A 25,085-nucleotide genomic window follows, 5' to 3' on the forward strand; every position below is an offset into this window, starting at 1 on the left:
GCTTGTCATGAGCTTTGTTTCACCTTTTCTCGGGGTATGTACATACCCCCTTGTCATCATCTTTGTTCGTTTTCTCGGACCATTCTGACCGTCAAGAAATGAAAATCCTTTCACACCGGCAGATGAGTTAAACCTGGATTCCACAGGGAGCTTCAAGTATGAACCCCACGCATGGCCTTGGAATTTTTGAGATGGATTACGACTACTTGATTTCCGTATTCCATGAAAATTTTCCCCTTATTGAAGTCATGCATAAAAGCCGGTCCAAAATAGCGGATGTAATGTGGGTCAGAGAAGAGTCAGAATCACGAGCCCATGTTACCATGTCTGCAGCTTGTCACGTACCGGCAGATGGATCCAATTGAGCTTACATGTATTAGAACCGTAGTAGCCGTTCATATTTTGAATCCTTGAGACACATGTCACCTTCTCGGATATATTTATCTACGCGATAACCTTATCAAACTTTGGAGGATCAGTTTAAAACTTAAAGCAGATGATGACCCATGATGCAGAGAACCTTAAGAGCTCTACGCCACCAACTTAAGCAATGAAAAGTGGGGAATCAATGACCCTTTTAGCAGCTTTAACGTGGGCATGCATTCAATTTTTTAACAAACTACTGCATGCTTCCATACTCCACAACCCTAAAGGAGTTTATTTATTAATACCCAGATGAAGTAACTTTCATTACACAATCATTTCCACCTTCAAACTACCTGTTGAATTTTGTCTGTGTTCAATGATGACTCACCATCGTTAGTAGATCAAATCTTTTAAATTCAAATTTAGCAGGTAAGGGACAGATGAAGCTTGAAAGTTGAATCTGCTTTTGAATGTTATTGGTTTTGGCCCATGCTGCCCTCTAGTGTAGCAGCTAAACAGTGGGATTAATGGGTCATTTATGGGTGTAGAATTGTCTTTTTGGTGGGATAGGTATGGGCACCTAGTAGTTAAAAGGGAGTTGGCCCACAGCAGTAAACTTTGAATTTGAGAGCAAAGTCACTCGACAAATGTACATGCATGAGGTGGTGATATAATTAGATATTGAAAAAGGTGCTTAGACCCACAATTTTCTCCAGAAATATTGCTTTGATTGAGGGCTAATAAGATTGATTTGTCGTAGAAACTAGAAGGGTTTTGTCAGGCGGTGATTAGGGGAGAAATGTTGACAAAGTACCAAAGATTTGGTGTAAACAAAGATAGATCTTGACAATCAGCATGTAACAGAACAGCCGAAAAAAATAATAACAAATGGGAATCTGGTCAAACAAACATTAAGTTTTGGAAAATAACTGAAATTAGAAAGGAGGAAAAAAGCATTCTGGTTTTGTTTGCAATTAACCTTAGGGAAATACAAACACGGCTCTATAATCAATATACCAAAGCAAATGATAATTTGAAGGGATGATGAACAAAAATAACTCATAAGGTAGAGAAAAAAGGAAACTATCATCAACAATTTTATTCCGTCTATTTTGTGTCTTATCATGGTTGTTTCCAGAGTTTGGTCTTTCAGACATGAAGGAAATGAATTATAAGGGAAAAGAAAATTTCAAGAGAGAAGCCAAAAGACTTTTGAATAGTGAACGAAGAAGAAGCCAATTTAGGGTCATCTCCCGCGTGGGAGACCCTGATCCTATTTCAAGTTGCTTTCACAAGGATCATGCATGGCACCACTCCACCCCCAATTTCTTCTACTTCCCCCGTATTCACTTCAAAAATGTCAATTCAAGGAAAATAAAAAAATAAAATAGAATGCTTTACAGACTTATGATAAAGAGGAATGCCATCAAACATATCGTAAATGTTGTGACAGGGGATTAAAAATAACAAACAAACAAAGCAAGAAAGCAAGTGGAAAAGTATTATTAAGAAACCACCAAAGAGAAGGAACGGAGTATGGGTGGAGAACAATCATGATTACCGGTCATTCGAATTTAATATTAAGAATTTGGCAGAGAGGATGCAGTAGTTTTAGCAGCCTTTTGGATTAGGAGAAGTGAAACATGGATGAAGTGGCGGTGGTGGTGATGGCTCATGCTCTTGGGGGTTGGTCCAATGTAACAGCAGCGGCAGCCTACTTCTCATCAGTATCAGTCATCACCTACATCACCCACGTGCTTCTCTCTACCAAACGGATAACATTGAATGAGGGGGATGGAAAGGCTCTTCAGCCTCTGAAATTTTGCCCAGCTTGATAATTCATTCACCTTTTCACATTGTTTCCAAGTCCTAATGTTCGGCTCTTGGCATGATACTGAGTCGGCAATAAAAGGAAAAAGGTGCCATGTATACACCTCAAAATTTACTACACCTCAATGTTACAATCACCAAGAAATCAAAACAGAAATTCAAGAATTGGTTGGTTGGAACTTGGGATAGGCTTTTGAACCCAAGCAGATGTGGTCGGTGATCTTGGGTATCAAAGCATCTACAGATCTACCACTCGATCTATAACAAAGGGCATTGCCATTACCATAAAGTCATTTAAAAGAAAAACTTGTGGTATAACCCTTTATCTTTAGGATGAAAAAGGAGTGGTGTACTATGTGAAGTTGCATTTTAGCCAGACAGTTGGCTTGGGCAGTTGATTCTCTGGTATTTGTATTTGATAGAATGCAGATCCTATCCTATGTTATATGCTTTTCAAATATATATTGTCAAAATTTAATTACAAGGAAGTGTAGTAAGAACTAAGAAGATGCCAAAATGATAATGATAACAGAAAGTGGCAAAGGGAAGTAAATAGGTAGATAGTAGCATAAAATGGTGGGTGGCTTCTTGTGGGCATGACAGTTTTACTGCAGAAACCACTACAGGGCCTGTGACAGTACAACGCAAGTTGAATGAATCTTCATAATTTCCAACACAAAGACACTCAAAACCACGTAGTTTGAAGAAAAAGTGGCTTGTTTTGAATTACAAAAAACCCCACTTGCACCATGGCGGTTTGAGGTCCCTACACCTAAAGAAAGTGTCAGTTGGTCGTGTGACTTTGTCCAAGGAAACACTATTTGCGCCCCTTCCAACCATCTATATAAACCCCTCCACACCCTGCCCATTTCCCCACAAATCCTCCTCTTCACACTTTCTCTCTTTCTCTCTCTCAAGGTTGGTCTATATGAAGCTATTTTTCTCTTCTCCAAGTTGTTGAAGCTGGGGAGAGTTACATTAATTGTACTGAAAACTCACTTCTCTATGCAGGAAAATGTCTCTTCTTGGGTTTCTGCTTGTGGGGTTTTTCTCTCTGCTCTCATCTGTTCAAGGGGATGCAGGTGGTTGGACTGATGCTCATGCCACTTTCTATGGAGGGGGTGATGCCTCTGGAACAATGGGTGAGTTGATTAAAACAACTTCATATGCGTCCTGTCTGGTTCTATCCCATGTTTCTGTGCCCAAGTCACCTTTCTATATAACTAATTTGTTGCCCTTATATGCAGGTGGGGCTTGTGGTTATGGAAACTTATACAGCCAGGGATATGGGACCAACACTGCAGCTTTGAGCACAGCCTTATTCAACAGTGGGTTGAGCTGTGGTGCTTGTTTCGAGATTAGGTGTGCGAATGACCCAAGGTGGTGTCGTTCTGGCTCTATTACGGTCACAGCCACCAACTTCTGCCCTCCAAACAATGCCCTCCCAAACAATGCAGGAGGGTGGTGCAACCCTCCCCTACAACATTTTGACCTCTCTCAGCCTGTCTTTGAAAGGATTGCAGAGTACAGAGCTGGGATTGTTCCAGTCTCCTACAGAAGGTATGCAGTTGGAATTTTTTTTCCCTTTTCCTTTTTTGTTTGTTTGTGCTGTGGCCTAGATGGGTCTCTTTGTTTGTTTTACTCAGTTTGTTACGGCATTAATTCTCTGTTTCCCCTGTTTTTCCGTAGGGTACCCTGCATCAAGAAAGGAGGCATCAGGTTCACCATGAATGGCCATTCTTACTTCAACTTAGTACTGATATCCAACGTTGGAGGTGCTGGTGATGTCCACAGTGTTTCCATCAAAGGGTCAAAAACAGGTTGGCAACCCATGTCTAGGAACTGGGGTCAGAACTGGCAAAGCAACTCCTACCTCAACGGACAGAGCCTCTCCTTCAAGGTGACCTTAAGCGATGGGCGAACCGCGGTCTCAAACAATGTTGTTCCTGCTGGCTGGTCCTTTGGCCAGACCTTTAGTGGGTCACAGTTCACCTAGAGCCCCAAACTTGCTTAATGGTGTATCCTAAATGTAGAAGAAGAGTACAAGACAAAGATACAAAGGGGTCAGCAGTCAAGTTTGGTTCGGGTCAATTGCAGTAGTTAAAAGGGGCTTAATTTAGAAAATGGCTCTGTTAGTTAGTGTAGATTCTGGTCTCCCTTGTTTTAAAAGGGAGAGTCCGGACATGGGCAGTGGTGGGGCAGTTACCACCCGCCACTATAGTTCTTAGTAAGTTTATATAATGAGATATCGCATATATTTCCCCTTTGTTCTTTCTAGTTTCCTAATAGAAAAGTTTTGTATTTTCCTTCACACGAAGCCTTGCTTTAATCAATAATAAGTCTGCTGAATGATGGATGAGTTTGTCCTTTCAGTTCTGTTTTGTGTTGGGCAATGTTATTGTGAGTTCCAATTTCTCCCTTTTCATGGTTGAATCAGAGAAGCAACATTTCTATGAATTATAGCAATTTAAAAAGCTCCATATACTTAAACATGTTCAAGAATATCACACTCAAAATTCCAAAATTTGATCCATCCTATCATAACCAAACTTGAATTCATGAGAAAGTCAGAAAACCACACAACTCCTGCAGAATTTTTGTGCTTCTGCCGGCCCTGCATGCCTCAAATGTTTTAAATTCTGAAGAATTTTTTTTTTTGATTTTTAATCTTATCAGAGAAGGTTTCAAACATTTGTTATTTTTATTACCAATGAGAGGGCTTTTAGGTAATACAGAAAAGTAGGCTTGTCTTGACCCATTTGTGGTTGGGCTCTTGTCCTAACATACTGAAACTCAATACTCCCATCTTTTCTTTGGGCCAGCTGAGCTCTCAAACAAATGGGTATGGAACAGCCTGCCCAGCCCAAGGCCGAGGCCAAGCCCAGATCATGGTTCGCCCTCTAAGATCTTGTGCTAAGATGTAATCTGGACCAACCACATGTAGCAGGGTAATTGGATAACCAGTACTCCACGTGGGATAACATCCGATTCAAAAAATCTTCCTAGGTGGCATAAAATGGACCCAACGGATCCTTTTGGAACCAACGGGGACAGAGAAATAGATTTGTGGATATGGAATCCAGATAAGGGATAAGGGTTACTTATTCCCATTGGCCGATCAAACCTGCAAACACATCTCAGCCGTTCAACTCCCAAAAATCCACCAAACCAACATGAGCCACAAAACCTGCATTGAAATGAAATACAAATGCATGCACAAAACATTTATTCAGACTCCCAACCACATCCCTCACAAGTAACAACCGGCGTCTCTCCTCCGGAATTCAGGTCGGAAAATATGGCCACCGTCACCACCCAAGCTTCCGCCGCTGTCTTCCGGCCATGCGCCTCCAAATCGAGGTTCCTCGGGTCCTCCGGTAAACTGGGTAGAGAAGTATCTGTAAAACCCATGACCTCTTCGTCATACAGGTCCTTCAAGGTGGAGGCCAAGAAAGGGGAGTGGTTGCCCGGCCTATCTTCCCCATCTTACCTCGATGGAAGGTAAATTTGCCAGCCAACTCAATCTATAATCTCTATTATCTGCTTAAGTCGCAACTCCGAACTTTTGACAAAGTGACCAAGCATTATTTGTGTGAAACTTTGTTGAATCCTGGTGTTGTGACCAGTTCAACTGAAACAAATGTTTGTTGGTTGGGTGCAGTCTTCCTGGTGACAATGGTTTTGATCCTCTGGGGCTTGCGGAGGACCCCGAGAACTTGAAATGGTACGTACAGGCTGAGCTTGTGAACAGTAGATGGGCGATGTTAGGGGTTGCCGGAATGCTGCTGCCGGAAGTTTTTACAAAGATAGGGATCATCAATGCCCCCCAGTGGTATGATGCAGGGAAAGCGGAGTACTTCGCATCATCTTCCACCCTCTTTGTGATCGAGTTCATCTTGTTCCACTACGTCGAGATCAGAAGGTGGCAGGACATCAAGAACCCAGGAAGTGTGAACCAGGACCCCATTTTCAAGAACTACAGCTTACCTCCCAATGAGGTGGGTTACCCCGGTGGTATTTTCAACCCCCTGAACTTTGCACCAACTGAGGAGGCCAAGGAAAAGGAACTTGCTAACGGTAAAAAAAAAAAAATTGCTCTAACAACCCTGCTCAGAACTATTACTTTGTTTTATAGAATTGTGCTAATCTTGAGTGAATATCCATTTCTCAGGGAGATTAGCAATGTTGGCATTCCTGGGGTTTATTGTTCAACACAACGTGACTGGAAAAGGGCCATTTGACAACCTCTTGCAGCACATCTCAGACCCATGGCACAACACCATCATCCAAACCTGAGGGGCTTCTAAATCCATTCCAGTTGAGACGAAGAACCTGTTCTATTCCTCTTTGTAACCATGAGTTTGAAAGGTTTTTCAGTGAGAGTCGAGCTTCAATATGGAACAAAGAAACCTTCAATGTACAGGGGAACTAAAATGGCATTACTGTTTTTAATCATTTATGTTACTTCCACTATCATCATCGAATGGAAATCAACAGTGTTCTGAGGCATTCATTTAAACTAATAGATGTGGGCATTGCTTTCATTTTCTATAAAAGACCAATTTACAACTCGGGTTGCTAAAAAAATTAGTGAAGGGGGGACACCTCAATATTACAAGTGACTTCAAGAAAAAGAAAATGTAATTACACAATGAACCGTAGTTGTACATGTATTATACCATATGACCAACATATTTGGTAGCCAATATCACCAAGGGGGTGGAAGCGCCTCTCCAGAGTGCTCTGTGTGTATCCCAAAATTCATCAGCAAAGTGCTGACTGTTATTTCAGCATCAACAACAGCAATCTGATTTAAGTTTTATACTAAGCTGTCAATTGACGCCTCATTCAGCTCCCATCCTCTGTCACTAGTTGAACAGAGATGTGACTCATGAGAGTGAGTTTTGTTGCTGCGAGAAAATAATAAGATCAAAAAACAGAAATGCAGACTCAGGAAACTGGCACTGATAATCAGAATTCAGTGAAGGAAGTAGATACATAAATCAGATGAATAAATTGGGCTATTGGGTTGTTCTTGATCAGATCATGCATGACCATTGACAATAACTTGCATATTTGAAAATATATCACACAGCAAGATGTAAACTCTTCCACCATATTACAACATGAAGCCTGATTTCCCCATAATGTACATGAAAGCTACAGACCATAGGCCTTTATGTTTTTTGGTTTAGGAGAATATGCAAATCATTGTAAACAAGAGAAAGGTACCCAAAATTTCAACCAACACCAACTGGAAAAATCCCAGCTGGAGTATGGCTCAATTCATAACAGAATACAGTGTTTCTTAATCCATAACCCCAAACCCCCCCTTCTCCAGACTTCAACAATAAAAGAGGCTTAGAATTTTCATGAGTAAAAGGTCATCCAATTTGATTCGTGTAGCTCATTCTGACTAGTAAGTGGTTCAAAAATTCACCTCTCACTTTGACCTTAAGATAAAACAAGGACCATCTACAGAATTGAGCATGATCACATGAATATTGAATAAAATATGGACAAGCTGCCTATGCCTCAATCAGGTATGATAGCAGCATATGCAAATATTGACACATAGTTGTGATGGTTAAAATAGGCAAGCAACTAAATAGTTCAAAATTTTAATCACTGGCTACCATGATCATCAAGAAGAAAAGTGACAACCATAATCATAAAAAAGAAATGCAATATCATCATGGTTGCTAGAAAGGTCACTATATTGAAAGAGAAGCCAATGCATGAGGCAGATGGAAAATGAAGAATAGTATCCCTTCTATTATTGGGAAATCTTAGTGCTGCATTATGGAAAAGTTGAATCAGTTCATCATATGGAGTAAAAGAACACAAAAAAAATACAAACCAACCAATTATCTTGAAATCTTACTGAGTCAGGAAAAGCAGAATGCACAATGGGAGGAACGTTCCCCTGGGAGAATGAGTTCTCATCGAACATGGCAATGGAACAAGGCCCAGAAGCAGAAACCCAAGTATGCTGTCTGTTGTCATATATTGGTGCAGGGATTTCAAAATTGCCATTTACTTGATAATCCACAGGATTTCCTTGTAAGTTCATCTCCATTTCAGGCTTCAATTTCTTCTCGTCAGGTAAATTCAGATTACCAAATGGGGAGTATAAATATTGCTCACTGAGCTGCAGTCTCAAATTTGAATTCCCACCTAACTGGTTCAAGGCAGCACCTTCCTGCCCCTGTTCATCAACCTGCCCTGAATTACCAATCTCTGTTTGTTTGCCAGTGCTATAGTAACCAGAATAGCCAGGAATGGAGGCATCTGCTGAGCACTCCATATCCCTGTAGACAAAAGAACAATCATCAAATGTCATCTTTTTGCAAGTTGGAAGAAATATCAAAATAGACATGACTAAGTTGATTATTGTCCTGGACCTTGGAACCACAATTATGAATTAACATGTCAGCAATAAATATTTGAGGAAACAGCAAATCATTTCCGCGATATTTGCATAAGCAGTGATGCATTAAAGCAAGACAAAGTTTAGGATACAGGACTAAAGCTAAATAAATCCACTCACCTCTGAGGTAAATAGCTTGGCTCCTCAGGTAATATCAAATGTTGATTCTCATTATTAGGAAGCCATGAAAGGGGTTGGGCTTCTTGCACACCATCCATTATCAAAGGTAAATGCATACCATTCTGGAACTGTGAAGCAAAATTCATAGATTAAAACACACCCCAATGTGTATGTGTGTGCATGTGTGTGTCAGAGAGAGAGAGAGAGAGAGAGAGAGATGCACAATTTGTTACCTGGCTAGCGCATTCTAGAGACATAAGTTGGTGCTTTCCATAATTTTCCTGCCAAGGGCAAGTTACTAGTGTTAGTATATTGATATTATTTCTTAGTTTGTTATTTGAAAAGATCTTTTGGGGCACAAAGATCAATTAGAAGTTTTAACAGCACTTAGCATGTGTCCGTGCAGCAATGTTTAGCTGTGGCCATACAAATCTATGATCACTAATATTTACTAAAACACAATTAAGTAATGAAGTACAAGTATTATCTATGTTTCTTTATCTTGAAACTTCCAATACTAACCATATATACAAGTTGGCAAAAATGTAAATTACAGAGAAAAAAAGCATATGCCAGCAATTACAAATGAAACTGGCAAACTTTCTGTCGTATCACTCAGATTATATGAATAAATATCATACCTTGTGTACATGGATTCGGTTAAGTGATTCCCTAAGCGAGTCTTCCATCTGCCTAAGATGTTCTGTACTATCGACCTTATCTGGATTGCTCCAATAGCTGAGGGAAGTCAGAAGAGTGAAATCAATGTACAATGGCAATCAACATGCGAAGTTCTTACTAATGCATTTATCATATCAGATATAAAAAGGAAGATAACAGTACAACTAGGTAAAAAGAGAATATAAACCCATACAAAAGACAGCTATATTAGAAATTGAAGCACAAAAATTTAGGGTCATTTTTCTAACAAGAAATATTCTTTTATTAAAGCATTATGTAAGGAAGGGCATAAGGTCCTTCAGAACTTGGAAACAAAACACTAAGTCTAAAAATAGAACAAATGAGTAATGGTACACTACCAAAGCAGTATGCAAGGAAGGGCATAAGGTCCTTCACATCCTAATCATCTCCTACAAAAACATACTAGCTTTTTCTTTTTCACTACAGAGTACCATAACAAACATTGTTCTCTCAAAAACCTTCATTCAGCAGCCAAGAATTTGTTTTTAAGATTTACACTACCAAAGTCTAAACGCCCAACCTAACAGTTCACCACTTAATCAGAAGGTTTCATGTTTACTCAGCTGAACCCAATCAAAGAATGTCAACTCAAATCTTCTCAATCACAGAAACAGAATTGAGTAGATTCTAAAGATGGAGATAACAATATATGGGGACATCAACAAGACAATAATGAATGAGAGTGAGTAATTCTAACACCTAAGAAAAGGCAAATTTTTTCCTGATTCTATCTTTATCTGAATTGTAAACTATAGTAGCTTAATCTTACAAAACTAATAATAAGGATTTTAAGATAACTTCAGTCTAACTGACAATGAATCATGATCCTTTAGATGCAGTGTCTAGCCACAAATAGGCAAGACCCAAACAAATATATACATGGGCTTTGACCTAGGATGTCACAGTAGAAGATATCAAAATTTAAAGAGAGGGAGGAGAGGAAATAAAGTCACATTGTTTGGAGGCCCGTGAATTGAAGCTACATAACCAAATAAGAAGGAAACAAACTAAAAAATTGTTTAAAGACGTCATGGCTGTAACCTTACTATGTGTAGCTCAAAAAGTGCAACATAAAAAATATGTGCCCTAATTACATAACATGATGCAGTGAACTTCATTGCAGAGCCATTGCAGGCTACTGTTATGACCCAAATTACCAAAAGAACCCAATAGCAATCATAAGCCCAAAGGATGCACCTCAGTCTCTTATGCACTTCTGTCAGTTGAGCTTGCAATAGCCTGGCTTGATTAGTCAATTCCTGTTCATAGAAATTTACCAAATAACGTATTATTAACTCAAACAGTAACTTGTCTTAAATTATTAGGGGAATTGGCAATGCTAGCATGGAAGCACACCTCAATTGTCTGAGTGCTGCAAGAAAAATCAAAAGGGCAATTCAGATCCTTTTTAAGGATTTGCTCAAAAAGAATTGAACAAACTGAAATAATCACATACCTTGCACCCAAAAAGTCCTGTAGATTTACATCATGATCCAACTTTTTAAAGGTCTTCTTCAGTGCCTATATTTTCAAATAGAATGCCAAAATATTGGTAAAATTATTGAATGATGATGGTTCAACCTTTACCTGATGCATGAAAAACAAAATAAACAAAAATCTTATTTGAAATGATAGATTGTGAGACGAACATACTTCAAGGCTCTCCAATTTCCTGTTCCAATCAAATGAAAATTCATTACCTGTGATTCTGTCCCAATTTAACAAAAACTAGTAAATGAAAAGAATCCCCTAGAAATACGAGTTTCACCATACCTTTTTGCCCTTTCCTGTGGTGTTAATTGAGCGAACTTTGCAATAACCTCTTCTATATTGCTGAAGAAGCAGAACAATACAATATATTAAAAACAACAATAAAATGCTCCATTTTATACTTGCATTTTTTAAATTTTGGGGTTCTTTACTCAGTCTAGATAAATTAATTACTTATCTCTCTACAGTTCATACAGCTTGGAATTCAATGTAATGTGTTTTTATTTTTCCTGTCATAGGAAAATTAATTTCAACTATATTTGAAAAGCTGAAAATAAAGAAGCAATTGAAGGTGAAAGTTCACATATTTGGACATTGGAACCTAGAACAATGCACAGGGAATTTGAGAACTAGTATCTACTAACATGTCACATATTACAATTTACAGCTCTAGACAGTACAGCTACGTGTTTTCCTCTTGATAATGAAACATTGCTAAAGTTCATCTCTAGACGAAACTATGGTCATTTTCAAGAATTTGGCATTAGATATGATACAATTAAGTTGTTTTCTGTATAATTTTTATACAAAGATCAGGTTCTTCACATTTGAGAACCTCGTTCATCAACCAACCTAAGCTAATCAATATGATGCTTCATGTGGATTACAAAAGGTTTAATAAGTGGAAATTATTAATACCTTCGAGCTCCATGGAACAATGTAGGCCGTCCAGTTGGAGAAAACATAAGAAGGATGATTTCAATGTCACATAATATGGATAATTCCCTAGCTTTCTTCAAGATCCCATTCCTACGTTTTGAATAGGTCACTTGGCGATTGCTAGTGCTCTCTAATCTCTTTATCTTTAGCTTTACCCTTCCCATCCTGCAAATCAATAAACAAAACCCTTTAACTTCATATGTCCCCACTATTCCATCAAATTTCCCATCCAGCTGCGGGAACTGAATTTAACTTTAAACACCTAAAAAGGCATGTCTTAGTTTCAACCACAACTTACTTCAATTTTGGAAAAATAAAGTTCTGCAATTGAAGCACTCATTCCAGGCACCTCCACATTGAAACCATGTTGCAAGACAAAAAATCTCGCCCACAAAAATGTGAATGGAGCGACAAAACCTCGGGAAATCGGAAAATTGGTAACTTTGCTGCAGCTTATGGACGATACAAATCTGCCACAATACCACAACAATAGAATACAATTCGTCATGAAAACAACCATCCCGCCGAGCATAACTGAAATTCACAAAACCCCACTGAATTTGATAAAACCCAGAAGGAGAACGCACCCAGTTTATAAATAAGCAAAATTATTTAAAAAAAAAAAACCGACTTGAAGAAATCAACCCTTTTTTGAAACTCAAACCCTAATTCATTTGCGAGGAAACAAGACACAGCGGAACATTCAGAACAGAATCTTGAGAAAAAGAAAATGTAAAGCATACCCAGAAAAGGAAATGATCAAAGAGTTAGAAAAACACAATGCAAGGCATAAAAAATCACCGGGATAATTACGACCAATTCATAGAAAAAAGAACATACTTGCAGACAACGGAAAAAGAAAACGAGATTAAAAAAAGAAAGGCGAGAAATGGTAGAGATGGAGGGAGAAACAGAAAGCGTACATAGGACGACGGGCCAAGCTGTAATTTCGGAGGATAAAAGGAGCTGGAGAATCGGGATGTGTCGCAAAAATTCCCAAATCAACCACCAACAATACAAAACAAAATACGAAGTTTCCAAGAGAGAGAAAGGGGAAATGGACGGTGGGCTTTGTGAATGAGGTAGGAACCTTGGGCTGAGGATTGTAGAGAGGTCCTCCACCAAGAAACCTCCTTCTCTCTAGGCGATCAACCATGAATCATGATTCTGATGATCCATTCCTCTTCACCCCACCCCAATTCACACTCTCACTGCTCTTCCGATCCCCGTCCCTTGGTCTTCGGCTCAGGGGCACTACTGAAACTTTAGCTTTTTATTATGCTTTCTTTCTTTGATATATTTCTTCAGTAATAATTGTAAAATATGATCTTATGATACATCAGCCTATTCAATAAAATACCAATTTCTTAAAATTATTTATTAGTTAAAAAACAAGTTCCAAATATTATATTTAAATTAATTGTGAAATTGTAGGTATAAAGAATTCAAGAAAAATCTTTTTACTCTCAATTTATAAATTCAGTCTTCTATTTTTTTCGAGCCTTTTTCTTTAATAAAAATATCTTCATTCTTTTCTTATAAAAATAACATTCTCCTTTTAAAACATCCGTGTAAATAATCAATAAAAACAAATGGTTTTGATTCACTATTTTAAAAGGAAATATAGAAAAAATAACGTTAATTTTTATAAATCAATTTTATATTTGTTTATTTAAAAATATTTAAAATATATACCTTTTTCATAAGTAAGATATTTATTTTTTAAAATACCATTTTATTTGATACTATTAAATAAAATTATCAAAAAATTAATTTATTATTTTAATTTGATAAAAATTTTACAAATAAATATATTATATTTTTTATTATATAATATTACATACAAATCATTTTGAAAAAATTATCTCTAAAATATTTCTGATTTCTTTATTAATAATGATTTTAAATATTGCATTATATAAATATACTCATCTTCTCTTTTTTTAAAAATAAAATAAAATTGAATAAAAATTTATTAGTTGACATCAATAAAAAATAAGAAAAAATTTATAATTAAAATAAAATATAAATTATAAATTAAATACATTAAAAAAACTAAAATAAAATTATTAACTTTCATTGTATTTTCAATTCTTTTTTTATATCTATCTTTTCTATTAGTATCATTTAATAAAGTGAAAATTAATATTTTATTTTTATATTTTTAGCTTTCACTTTAATTTTAATTGTATTTTTCAATTTCTTATTTTAATCAATTAAAAAAAAATCATCAATTGTCGTTATCATCATAACAAGTAAAATGTTATTTTAGAAAATAGATATGTGACTTATGAAATAAATGCATGTATTTTAAAATATTTTTAAATAGATAAAGATAAAATTGAATTATAAAAATTGAGGTTCCTTTTTTTATAATTTTTTAAATTAGTGAATCTAAACTCATTTTTTCCAATAATCAAAATATTAAAAAACATTTATATTAAAAATGAATTACTTTTCAAGTTCAAACATGCGAGGAATTAGATTTACAAATTTAAAAGTTATTTCATCCTTCACTAATTTCCCCGATGGTATGATCATCAATATTTAACAAAAAGTAAAATCAGAAATATATTATATATATATATATATATTTTTTTCTTGGCCACTCAATGCTGATTCATGGATCACATTCACAAATCTGGAGTCCCCTGTAAAATGAATATACTGGTGGTCATTGAAGCAGCTCCACATAAACAAACCAAAATGGAAACCATCGAAGACTTTATTCGGAAGAATTCATTATTGTGAACTTATCAGGAAATCTCCCCATGAGTTGAGAGTGTTCCAATTTTACATCTTCTAAGTTTGTAAAGTTCAAATAAACATCCCTGGGGTAGAGACCTTCCATGTAAAATGGGAAATAATCCAGAGCATTGAATAACATCTCATGCCAGGAATTGAATAATTATGATTGCCAAAAAAATAAAAAATCACTTGTTATAGTGAATGGGAGAGAGCTTTCTCGAAATGAGATTCAAATGCGGCTGCCTCCAATTCCTGCTCCGTCAGTAGCTTGGTGGAGTGAGGAAATTTTGAATTCAAGTTAGTCTCCATTGCCTCCAATTCTACGGGTCTCACTGAAAAATGGGTTTCAACCGCCTTAATGGTTCTATCAACAAAAACCGACCTGGGCATATAGTCCTTCATGCGGCAAATGAATTCCAAATGGTCCCTTGCCTAAACAGAATAGTATGTGGCATACCTATTAGCAGAGTAGCTTAGTGCACAAACGATGCAGAGATTAAAAAAGGGCTTTTCTTTTCTTTATTGGAAGGTTTGATTTCTTGATCTTGTGGGAGATTAAAAAGACCTTTGCCTATTAGAAAGATAATGATTGACCCATGCCACAGCACTTAGGAAAATGTTAGTCATCAGCAGCAGACATCAGATGCCTATATGCAAAAGGAAGGAGTTACCTTCGCTGAACTTGATGTGACACTCAGAGCAAAAATGCTTAGAGTTGCAAATTCACTGCACAAATGGTAGTGTTATGTACAACTTCACTTGTTCTAAAGATGAATGCAAATTTTCTGTCTATTTTTTTCCTTTTCTCATTGCCTCTCTAAAATAGCATTAAAAGGAAGCCCTGTGATAAGGACAACTCCATTCCATTAGAAACATCAGGTAGCCCCTGACTCTATAAAAGACAACCAGCTTTATTGTGTGTTTGCATGAAATCACAAGGGTGACAAGCAAAAAATGAGATAAATGCAAGCTCCATGCTAAATAAGGAACATCATCCTTAAAATAATAATACAAATTTAAAAAAAAAAAAAAAAAATACTAAGGGCCAAACTGCCAATGTCAATATTGGATGCATTTAGAATGTTTCTTCACCATCATGGTATTTCTATGTTTTTTCTTGGGTGTTCTTTTATTGTTGAAGAATCTCTATTTTAATTCAATATAAAGCAGTATGAAAATGGTAGGAGAAGAATCTCTATTTTAATTCAATATAAATCAGTATGAAAATGCTAGAAAAGAAAAGGGAGAAATAACGATTAGTTGGAGTCATTATTAGCATACCACTCGATATTCAGGAGCCCTTGCTGGAAGTTTCAGGTAAGCCATGTTCCTGGCCTCGTAGTCCCACAAAAAAGATGTGTGGTGGATCCACCGGTTTTTTGTGATGGATTGTGCATTCCCACCAAATTTATGGTTACCAAATACATAATCTAAAAACCAGAGGGAAAAATATACTTTTAGAGCATGCTTACTTTCTCAATAAAAAAATCCTGCCGTCACACTAGAAACTGGAAGACAAAATGGAATAGGGATAAGAGTTATGCATGCATACTGCAATCCTACCGACAAGAATCACATAACAAGTAATAAAAATAGCATAAGTTCAAAAATGATAACTGAAAAATAGGAAGGAGAAAGAGAAAAGAAATTCAAAGTAGCATAGAGTCATAGACGTAAGATAGATAGAGAGACACTAGGGTGCAAAACATTTATAAGCACAGTAAATCAGGAAATACTTTGCCATTTAAATGCATGGTATGAAAAACAATAGCAGCAAAGAACAAGGGCCCAACAAAATCTAACAGGATCTTTTCAGTTATTTTATTTTCTTTTTTTCCTTTTTCTTTTTTTTTCCTTATGATGTCTTTTCTTTTCTTTGGTATGCATTTTGAGAAGCTAAAATGGAATTATTGTTATGTGTAACAAAAGGACACATTAAAGAGATTACTTTGGTGAAAAAAAAAATGCTTTCAACTTAATCAAATTCATAAGCATCGTCAAAGGGAAATGATACTATTGAACAAACTAGCAAGACATAAAATCAATTCAGAATGCTGGTAGCAACCATTTAAACAACCTACTAAAGGCCCAACCTAATATATGTAGAGAACTTTCAGTTATATAGGCTCAAACAAGTATGTTCAAATAAAAAAGCATTACCAATTATACAATTCAAAATAACAGGCCTCAACAAATATCAGAAGAAAATTGCAAGAAGGTAATGATAGTCTGTAATCATCTCAAAATGGAGATATTATTATCATACATAGGGTTTAGTTCATGTACCATTCTCACGAAGACTGAAATCACCAAATCCTCTAAACACTAGAGCATACAGTAGGCTGCTCCAAGACATGATTGGTTGAGGATATGGTTGTAAGCCAGGAACAGCATCCTTATTGCATATAAAAGTGACAAAAACTGTTCCACAATCAACGACAACAGTACCTCCCCCAGTATACCTTCTGATGACAGGAATCCGATCATTTAACACCGAGTCCAGTTTAAGAAGTTGGGCAGGTTTCCTGTTGGTGTGGATCAAGCCATCCAATCCAACTTTAATCAACAGACAAAACACAGTTTATGAAAAAGAAAAGACACAAAACACAAACACTAAAATCTGTAGATATTCCCCACAATGGTATCCTCAAAGAGAGTCTAGAGGAGTCCCAAAGCTTGAAGCAAAAACTCTCTTGAATCTGTCCACAATTTGATGGGTGTTTAGAATGAGCCCAAGGGGATTCATCGCATAATTGAATCTCATTAAAATTACAAAACCTATGTAATTTCTTGGAACTAATCCAACTTCATAACTAGTAAAATGAACCTGAAGCAAGAATTCCCACTGATATTGAAGACAAATAGTTAAGACAACCTCTAAAAAATGCCACAGAAATTGGATCACTGTGCTGTGTTGTCAGTCATTTCAAATGACACTGTTGTGGATATCTTTGTGTCACCATTTAAAAATAGGCATTTAGTTTTTCATGAAAAAGGTTCCTTCAAATCTTGTTACTATCAAGAAAAGCAATTTAGAATTTAATGAAAAAGTTCCTCCAATCTTGTGACTATCATTTGTTATCATGGCCCATCCTAGAGGTGTATTTTACCTTCAAATGCTGAGGAAAATAAAAGGGTTGAACTCATTTTCCATTAGTGCAAACAAACACCTAGTATATACAGAAATACAAGAATTAATTTACCCTGAGATGCCCATGACAATAGTAGGATCATTTGTCCCATCATTTATGATGCACCAATTCTCGGATGAGGTTCGAAGCAGCTGCTCTTCCAAATGCAGTTGCTGCAATATGGGTACTCCTTTCCATCTCACAAGTTTCATCAATGGAAGACCAACATTTCTGGTCTGACTTATAGTCATTGAGAACCACAATTCTATCAGAACCCCGTGATTCTTACTATCTGGGTGCACCGAAAACTCACTTGTTCTCAACTGTTATGGGTCCCCAATGCTATCTTCTCACTTTCAGTAACTTGGGGATTTGATTTCCAAGAATTATCTTTTTCTACAACAAAAAAACACATCAAAGGGCAAAACATCATTAAAAAAGGTTAAAGTATCCAATTATCCAAAAATAAATTTGAATCACTGTTCATTGGGAAACCAAGAATGATCAAAACAAAAAGAATACAGAAGCCATAAATCAAAAGAAAACAGACAAAGCACACAATCTCAATTCCAGAAAAAGTCAAAGAAATGGATTAATACTTAACAAACTTTCATATCCCCAGAAAAACCCAGATATGTGAATCAAACTAAAAGACAACTCTGCAAGTGGAAAATCTGCAGATGCTTGGTATGGTTAGGGTTGAAAAGCAAAATAGAAGCAAGATAGTCAGAACAGCAAATACTTTCATTTTCGGTCCACCATGTAAATATTTACCCAACTATACTGCTAAGCAATGTTTTCAGAACTGTATCGATTATTGAATTAGAAAAGTTAACAGTTCACTGCTCAACGGTGGGGCAAGTGATTGAATTGCTATTGAATTGTGATGTCATTATGATATCATAAGTACATAACTTTTGTATTATTAAAATTAAAAATACTATAAGAAATTTAAAATAATAAATTCTACTGAAATTTCAACAACATCTCCTCTTTATTGAGGTTTTTCACAAAATTTTCACCTGCATAACCCTCCATATATAATATTTATAGCACAATATAAGCAGAGATGGGGTACCTAGATTTGAATGAAAAATTATAGCTTTGTTAATTACTTGGGATACCTAGATTTGAACTTTTAGATACCACTTACTGCTACAAATATTATATTGACCTTTTATAGTAAACCAAGAGAACTAAAACAAAATCTGGTCATGGACAGATTTGTACTCAGGCACAAACACAACTTCCAGCTTGAAATACATGACCGATCTAAATCTAAAAATACAACATAACAATGGGCCCCACACCATCTTATTCTATATTCTTAATGCCGGTTACAAGTTGGTTGCAAATTACAAAATCCAGCATTGTCACCAAGAAAACTATTCCTCTAATCATTGGTACAATTCTTCTTTTTCTTATTTCATTTCATAAGACCTTATTTTTCTAATAGAGTTAATTTCATTCACCTCTCCTCAAGATTTAGCTAAATAGACCTAACCCTCATAGGTTTGAAATTTCATCAAATACCTCTCTTATTTTGAGTGAGAGAAGAGGTGAGTGAAATTAACAAAGAAAGAGGATAAGGGAGGTATTTGATGAAATTTCAAACCAATGTGGGCTAGGTATATTAAGTCAAAACCTCAATAGACTTGAATGAAATTAACCCTTTTCTAATATTGTGTATAAACCTATTATAATTCCAATTTACAACACAACAGACTCGGAAAAGAGGATTAAAGTGCTTGCTTTCAAGCATTTCATATGGTTTTATCATTTGAGCCTGGATGAAGTCCATATTCCATATTGTTAGTTTATACATGATACTCTTTTTGTCATCCACAGTTCATGTGCCAGAAATGGAAATTGACAAAATTTAGTATCTTAAATGAGAAATGGTAATACAACTCACCAAATATACTTGATTTTAAAGGGAACTGGATTGATGATCCCTTCACTTTCAGCTCCCTGAGTTGCCTGCTTTTTCACTTAGTTTTTCAGTTTTTGCAAGGGCACTGCTACTTTTTCCAGCTAAGCAAGCTTGGAATTGCGCAAAATCAGATTTGAGAACCTGATTCAAAAACCTAGAATGAAAACCCTAACCCAATCACAAGATTCACAACAACCTGATACAAAACCTATGATGAAAATCCCAACCTAGAATGGTTTTTACATGAGGAATCATGGCCAAAAAGCATAGATTCTAGAGAGAAAGTTGGAGAGGAACTCGCCTTCAAAGCTGACTCAGAATTGATGCCTGGAAATGGAAGATTGAACTAAAACACAAACAGGGGTGAAGAATTGATTAGTTCATCAAAAGGACGTTGTTTAACAATGAAAAAAAATCCAAACGGGTTGTTTTGTGCGAAATACTTTAAATATATACATATATTAGGGCTGCAGCTCAGTGGGTTGGAACGGGTTGAAAGCCAACCCAAGCCCAACCCGAACTTGAAATGCATCAGCCGGACGCATGACCCAACCTGACTTCCAACCTCATGCACCCAACGCAAGCTTAACACAAACTCAAATTATTAAACTCAGGTTGAATTCAGGTTGATTATGTGCAGATCAGGCCGGGTCGGGTAGAGGCATACATTCCAAAATTATTTAAACAAAAAAAAAAACCCAAAAACCCAAGGGTATGAATTTATAATTGAGACATATATCCAAGAATAGACTTGCACAAGTGAGACATATATTGTATTTATAAGAGTAGTGCAAAAATGTTCATATATTCAGCTTCAACAAAGCTCGGTGAATAGAATTAAACATGTAAATGTCTCAATTGAATTGGTTCAGATATGAAAAGTTAAAAAATAATTTGCACAAGCAAACACTAATATGTATGAACATAAATATATAATTTTCAAAATTATTTTTAAACAGAAACTGTTCATATTGGAACCAAGCATACAAGACAATTATTGTTGATATGTATAATTTGCACAGCCAAGGCAGATGAAATTTCTGTACCACAAGTTATGATCTTTAGCTCACAAAGCAAGTATATACCATGCCTTTTACAGTGAACTGCAAAAATAAAAATGTCTAGAGGTTCTATTTTATGATATTTAAAATGCACTGAGAGGATTATTCAAAATGCAAACTTTGAAATGAAATTGAAATTCCTTCCTCACGGAACAAACCTAATAATTTAACCAAAACCCATGAAAAACCCCTCAAATTTCAATAAACAAAATGCCACATTCAAGCAGAGTAGAAAACAGAATCGAATAATTTGGAAACAAGAACACAAGGTCCCAAGCTAGAAGCCATGGATAAGAACAAAAACCCCAAATTTCTTATTTAACAAAAAAAAAAAAAAATCCAGAAAACCAAAGGTATCAATTTTCGATTTTCTCAGGCCTCAGCATCACCACTCTCATAAATTGCCCCAAATTACTGAAGAAAACCCTATTCGTCGATAACTAAACAAATCATGACCACAGATGACCAAAGGGTAGGATCCAAAACAAATTACATTACATGAAAAATAAAGATAAAATCCAAGTATGAAGATGAAACCATAAAGATTTGAGATTAAAAGCATACCTACAACCACAACTATGGAAGGTGTTTTTTCTGCAGATGAGAAATTAAAATCTCTTGCAGGGGAGCTAGGCAGAGTTATGTGAAGGAGGAGACAATCGAAGCTTTTGAAAGTGGTGGCAGTGTTGAACGGCAGTGGCGGATTGAACGGCGGCAGCTGCACTGAAAGAGGTTCACAGCAACGAACGGCGGGATCATCTGCCGGAGGGACAATTTTGTTATTTAATTATTTTTTTAAATCATATATATTCGGGTTCGGGTTACATCGGGTTGCCCGAATCATTGGAGCAAGCCCAACCCGAATTTAAATTACGGAGATAAAAATGAGCCCAAGCCGAACCCAAGTTACATAAATTGGTGTCCAAGCCCGTCCAAATATTGGGTTAGGTTCGGGTTAATAGTTAAAGCTAATCTGTCCAAGTTATAGTCCTAATATAAAAAATATTAAAAAAATAATTTTATCGACCATAAAACCTTCATAAATAATTGATAATAAATTAATAAATAATTTTACTTACATAATAAAATCATTTATCTCACCTTAAGCCATTGTATTGAATTAACAACCCCACTAAATATATAAAATAATAATTAAAAAAAAAATCCTAAAAGATCCAATATCATATAAATTAATAATCGATGAAGTCTATAAAAATAGGAAATAAAGATTCATACTCCAATATGAAGTATTTTTTTTCTTAAGAATTTTAGTTTTTTTAATTAAATTATTTTTTGAAATCACCCCATGTTTAAAACTTTTTTTTTATTTAATAGGGTATTAAGTCTTGACATTAATTTTCTTCCTTTAAAGTCTTTCTATCTTCTAGAATTTACTATCGTCGCTTTTCTTTTTTGTCATAAAACTTTTACGTATTAACTTTTAATAACCTCTATTGTTTTGGGGCTTTTAAGTATAATAAGTATTGTACAATAGATTCATAATACTCTTCTAAGATAAAATATTTTCTTCATCTCAAAAGTCCATTTTTTTTGGACTTTAAAATATAATAAGTTCGATACAATAGATTCAATACTCATTTCAAATTAATAAATTATATATTAATAAATAAATCGAGAAACCTATATATATATAATATTAGGAACTCTCTCATTTATCCAATGTAAGATATTACAAACACCTTTCGTATAAATATAATGTCCTTTAAGGATTTTCTCATATGTTCAATGTAAAATAAATACCTCTTATGTAAATACAATGTCTTCGTTATATCCTACGAGATTATAAGATCATACAAACAAACACCCCATATGAGGATAAACAAACACCCACACTAAGGTCAAATATTGGCTCTAATATCATTTGTAACAACTTGCACCAAACTATGTAAATACTATCTGACTCAAAGAGGTTTTTACAATTTTAAAACGCGTCATATACACAAAAAATTATATATAAAAAAATTATGATTAAAATTGTGTGTACTTTAAAATAATTTAAAGAAAAAAAGAAAAAAAATGTGTTAAATGAATTTGAAAAAGTATATAAAAATATTTTTAACTTTAAATTTTTATTTTTATTTTCTAGTTTTCCTTTTGTATTTATTTTTTTCTCATTTGTTTATTCAAAATTTTCATAAACCGAACATAATGATAATGTTTGTACTTTGTGTTGGCCAGTTCATGTAAACTGTCTTAATTAAAGAGTAGATGACCCAACCATGTTTTCAATGGTTTTTATTTGATTTAACCTCAAAACAATTCAAATGAGCTACCCAGATTCAAACAAAATATGGAGAATTGTGTTTTCGACCGACTTGATAATTGAGTTAAGATCCTCCTATTACCCACAATTGATTACAAGGATATGAGATAGTAATTGACAAAAATACTCTTTTAACTCATTTTTGTTTTTATTTTGTCACTCTTCAGATGCCACTACCATCAAATTCTCTCTTATTTAGCTATTTTTGAATTTTTCATTGTTTTTTTAATTTTTTTTTATAAATAATTGAAAAATCAACATTGTTTTTTTATTTTAAAATTATAAATAAACAAAAATTATATTAATGATTCAAAAACTATTTTGGAAAATACTTTCTAAACAAATGTTAATTTAAATAAATAAAAATTATCTTTTACATTTTAGAAGTAAATAATTTAATGATTAAAACATTATTTAAAATAAATATATTCACTATTTCTTTTCTTTTATACTAAAAAGTATCTTAAAGTTTTTTTTACTATTATAAAATAAAAAGTTAAATTTTTTTCATCTTTTTTCTTCCTTATTTTAATAACTTTTTGAACATGACTTTTATTAATAAATTATATGAAATGTTGCAAATTTGTTTACTAAATATTTTTTTAATAATTTAAATTAATTAAAAATTTATCAAAAAAAAGAAAAAAAAAAAAAAGAGTATGGATGGAGAGTTTTTATTTTAAATATACAATTGAAATGTTTTCATATGATTTAATTTTAGAAATGAATTATATCATTACATGGTAGAGATTAAATTTTTCTTATATAAAGGGTTGAAATGTATATTTGCTCATTTTAAATGAAAACAAGTAGTTAAAATTTATATAAATTATGTTTGAGTTTGGTTTATAAATATTTTTCTAATTTTTACTCTTTTTCCATTTTTTAAAATAATTTTTATTTTCTATATTGTCTCTTTTTGAAAATATGTTTAATTGAAAAATGAAAACTATTTTAAAAATGAAAATTGAAAACCTTATTTAGTACCATTTTTTTTTATATGAAAAACAATAAAAAAACTTAAAAGAGTTTGACCCTAAATTATACACTTTATTTAACTCTCATATGGAAATTCCGATACTTTTTACAATAATGATATATGAGGAAAAAAAATTGACCCTAAGTCATTCATCATTTTCTCAATTAAATCATTGGAAATATGGCTAACACACATATGTGAACACAACTTATGAGAGATATGAAATTTGTACTACTCAATAAGGGTATTACATTAACTATACAAAGAAAATGTATTAAGTGTATAAGGGAGACTACCATTTGTGAAATATTTCAATTAATTCGAAACCACTTATTTTTATTTTCTTTGTCACCTATGAATTGTATACTCATGTCATACACTTTATTTAACTCTCATATGAAAATTCCAATGTGTTTATCCAATAATGATGTCTAGGGAAAAGATATTTGACTCTAAGGTGGTGTTTATTTTTTTACTTAATTCTAAATAAAACATTAATGCTTAATAGTGTTAAATATTAGGGTTGTTTGTTTTTATAGTATTTTATTTCTATTAAGTATTAAAAAGTTAAAAAAAAAACCAATATGTTATTTTTTTTAGTTAGAAAAAGTTACATATTTTGACTTTTTCTACTTAGTAAAAAGTTTATAATAAGTCATGAAAAAGTAGAAAAACAAACAACCTAAATTCTAAAACGAAATTACTTTCAACAAAAAGCCAAAAAAAACAAACACCACCTAAGTTATCTAACATTTTCTTAACCAAACCATTGGAACATGGTTAACATACTCATGTAAACGCATAATTTATGAGGGATATTGTAGACCCCCATTTAGGGTCTCATATTTCATGCAGCCTGTTTTGCCAAGTGTCACAATCCCATAGGGCCACGTGTCGCCTCGTGGTTGGTGGTCATAGAATCAGATAGTGGAATTGAGGAGCGAGTGAGAGTTTGACACGTGGCATGGAGATATTCTGGCCGTTAGTGAGGAGCGTATATTTTCTGTTAGAGGAGATTCGGTGACAGAGAGGGGTGGTGCTTTTTGAGAGGTTAGCTGAAGATATTTTGGA

At 34.5% G+C, this 25,085-nt stretch overlaps 4 protein-coding genes across 7 annotated transcripts; 2 read left to right on the forward strand and 2 right to left on the reverse strand.

Annotated features, from left to right (window-relative positions):
* The first annotated feature begins 3,056 nt into the window (after window positions 1-3,056).
* Window positions 3,057-4,572, forward strand: LOC117932930 (expansin-A1-like). Its single transcript, XM_034854252.1, has 4 exons — window positions 3,057-3,114; window positions 3,208-3,338; window positions 3,444-3,756; window positions 3,886-4,572. Exons 2-4 carry the CDS (start codon window positions 3,212-3,214, stop codon window positions 4,190-4,192), a joined length of 747 nt encoding a protein of 248 aa, XP_034710143.1. The 5' UTR covers window positions 3,057-3,114; window positions 3,208-3,211; the 3' UTR covers window positions 4,193-4,572.
* Window positions 4,573-5,417: 845 nt separating this feature from the next.
* On the forward strand, window positions 5,418-6,682 carry LOC117933723 (chlorophyll a-b binding protein 4, chloroplastic). Its single transcript, XM_034855231.1, has 3 exons — window positions 5,418-5,697; window positions 5,858-6,273; window positions 6,368-6,682. Exons 1-3 carry the CDS (start codon window positions 5,495-5,497, stop codon window positions 6,490-6,492), a joined length of 744 nt encoding a protein of 247 aa, XP_034711122.1. The 5' UTR covers window positions 5,418-5,494; the 3' UTR covers window positions 6,493-6,682.
* A 27-nt stretch (window positions 6,683-6,709) lies between these two features.
* Window positions 6,710-13,133, reverse strand: LOC117933722 (agamous-like MADS-box protein AGL65). Of its 2 annotated transcripts, XM_034855230.1 has the most exons (13): window positions 12,802-13,133; window positions 12,177-12,348; window positions 11,858-12,043; window positions 11,222-11,281; window positions 11,102-11,120; window positions 10,905-10,969; window positions 10,805-10,820; window positions 10,646-10,707; window positions 9,388-9,484; window positions 8,980-9,027; window positions 8,747-8,874; window positions 8,081-8,507; window positions 6,710-7,106 (listed from the first exon to the last, which is right to left on the reverse strand). In XM_034855230.1, the coding sequence occupies exons 3-13, from the start codon at window positions 12,040-12,042 to the stop codon at window positions 7,086-7,088; spliced, it is 1,128 nt and encodes a 375-aa protein (XP_034711121.1). In that variant the 5' UTR covers window position 12,043; window positions 12,177-12,348; window positions 12,802-13,133; the 3' UTR covers window positions 6,710-7,085. The 2 variants fall into 2 exon arrangements, with proteins under 2 accessions (XP_034711121.1, XP_034711120.1); XM_034855229.1 differs by lacking the exon at window positions 6,710-7,106 and having other exon boundaries at window positions 7,945-8,507.
* A 1,449-nt stretch (window positions 13,134-14,582) lies between these two features.
* On the reverse strand, window positions 14,583-21,511 carry LOC117934279 (putative lipoate-protein ligase A). 3 transcript variants are annotated; one of them, XM_034855951.1, is made up of 7 exons: window positions 21,316-21,511; window positions 19,918-20,036; window positions 19,673-19,831; window positions 17,830-18,153; window positions 16,913-17,151; window positions 15,908-16,056; window positions 14,583-15,058 (listed from the first exon to the last, which is right to left on the reverse strand). In XM_034855951.1, exons 4-7 carry the CDS (start codon window positions 18,006-18,008, stop codon window positions 14,819-14,821), a joined length of 807 nt encoding a protein of 268 aa, XP_034711842.1. In that variant the 5' UTR covers window positions 18,009-18,153; window positions 19,673-19,831; window positions 19,918-20,036; window positions 21,316-21,511; the 3' UTR covers window positions 14,583-14,818. The 3 variants fall into 3 exon arrangements, with proteins under 3 accessions (XP_034711842.1, XP_034711844.1, XP_034711845.1); XM_034855953.1 differs by lacking the exons at window positions 19,673-19,831; window positions 19,918-20,036; XM_034855954.1 differs by lacking the exons at window positions 19,673-19,831; window positions 19,918-20,036; window positions 21,316-21,511 and having other exon boundaries at window positions 16,913-17,182; window positions 17,830-17,972.
* Between the last annotated feature and the right edge of the window lie 3,574 nt (window positions 21,512-25,085).

This window comes from Vitis riparia, chromosome 16, assembly GCF_004353265.1.
Source record: "Vitis riparia cultivar Riparia Gloire de Montpellier isolate 1030 chromosome 16, EGFV_Vit.rip_1.0, whole genome shotgun sequence".
NCBI lineage: Eukaryota > Viridiplantae > Streptophyta > Magnoliopsida > Vitales > Vitaceae > Vitis > Vitis riparia.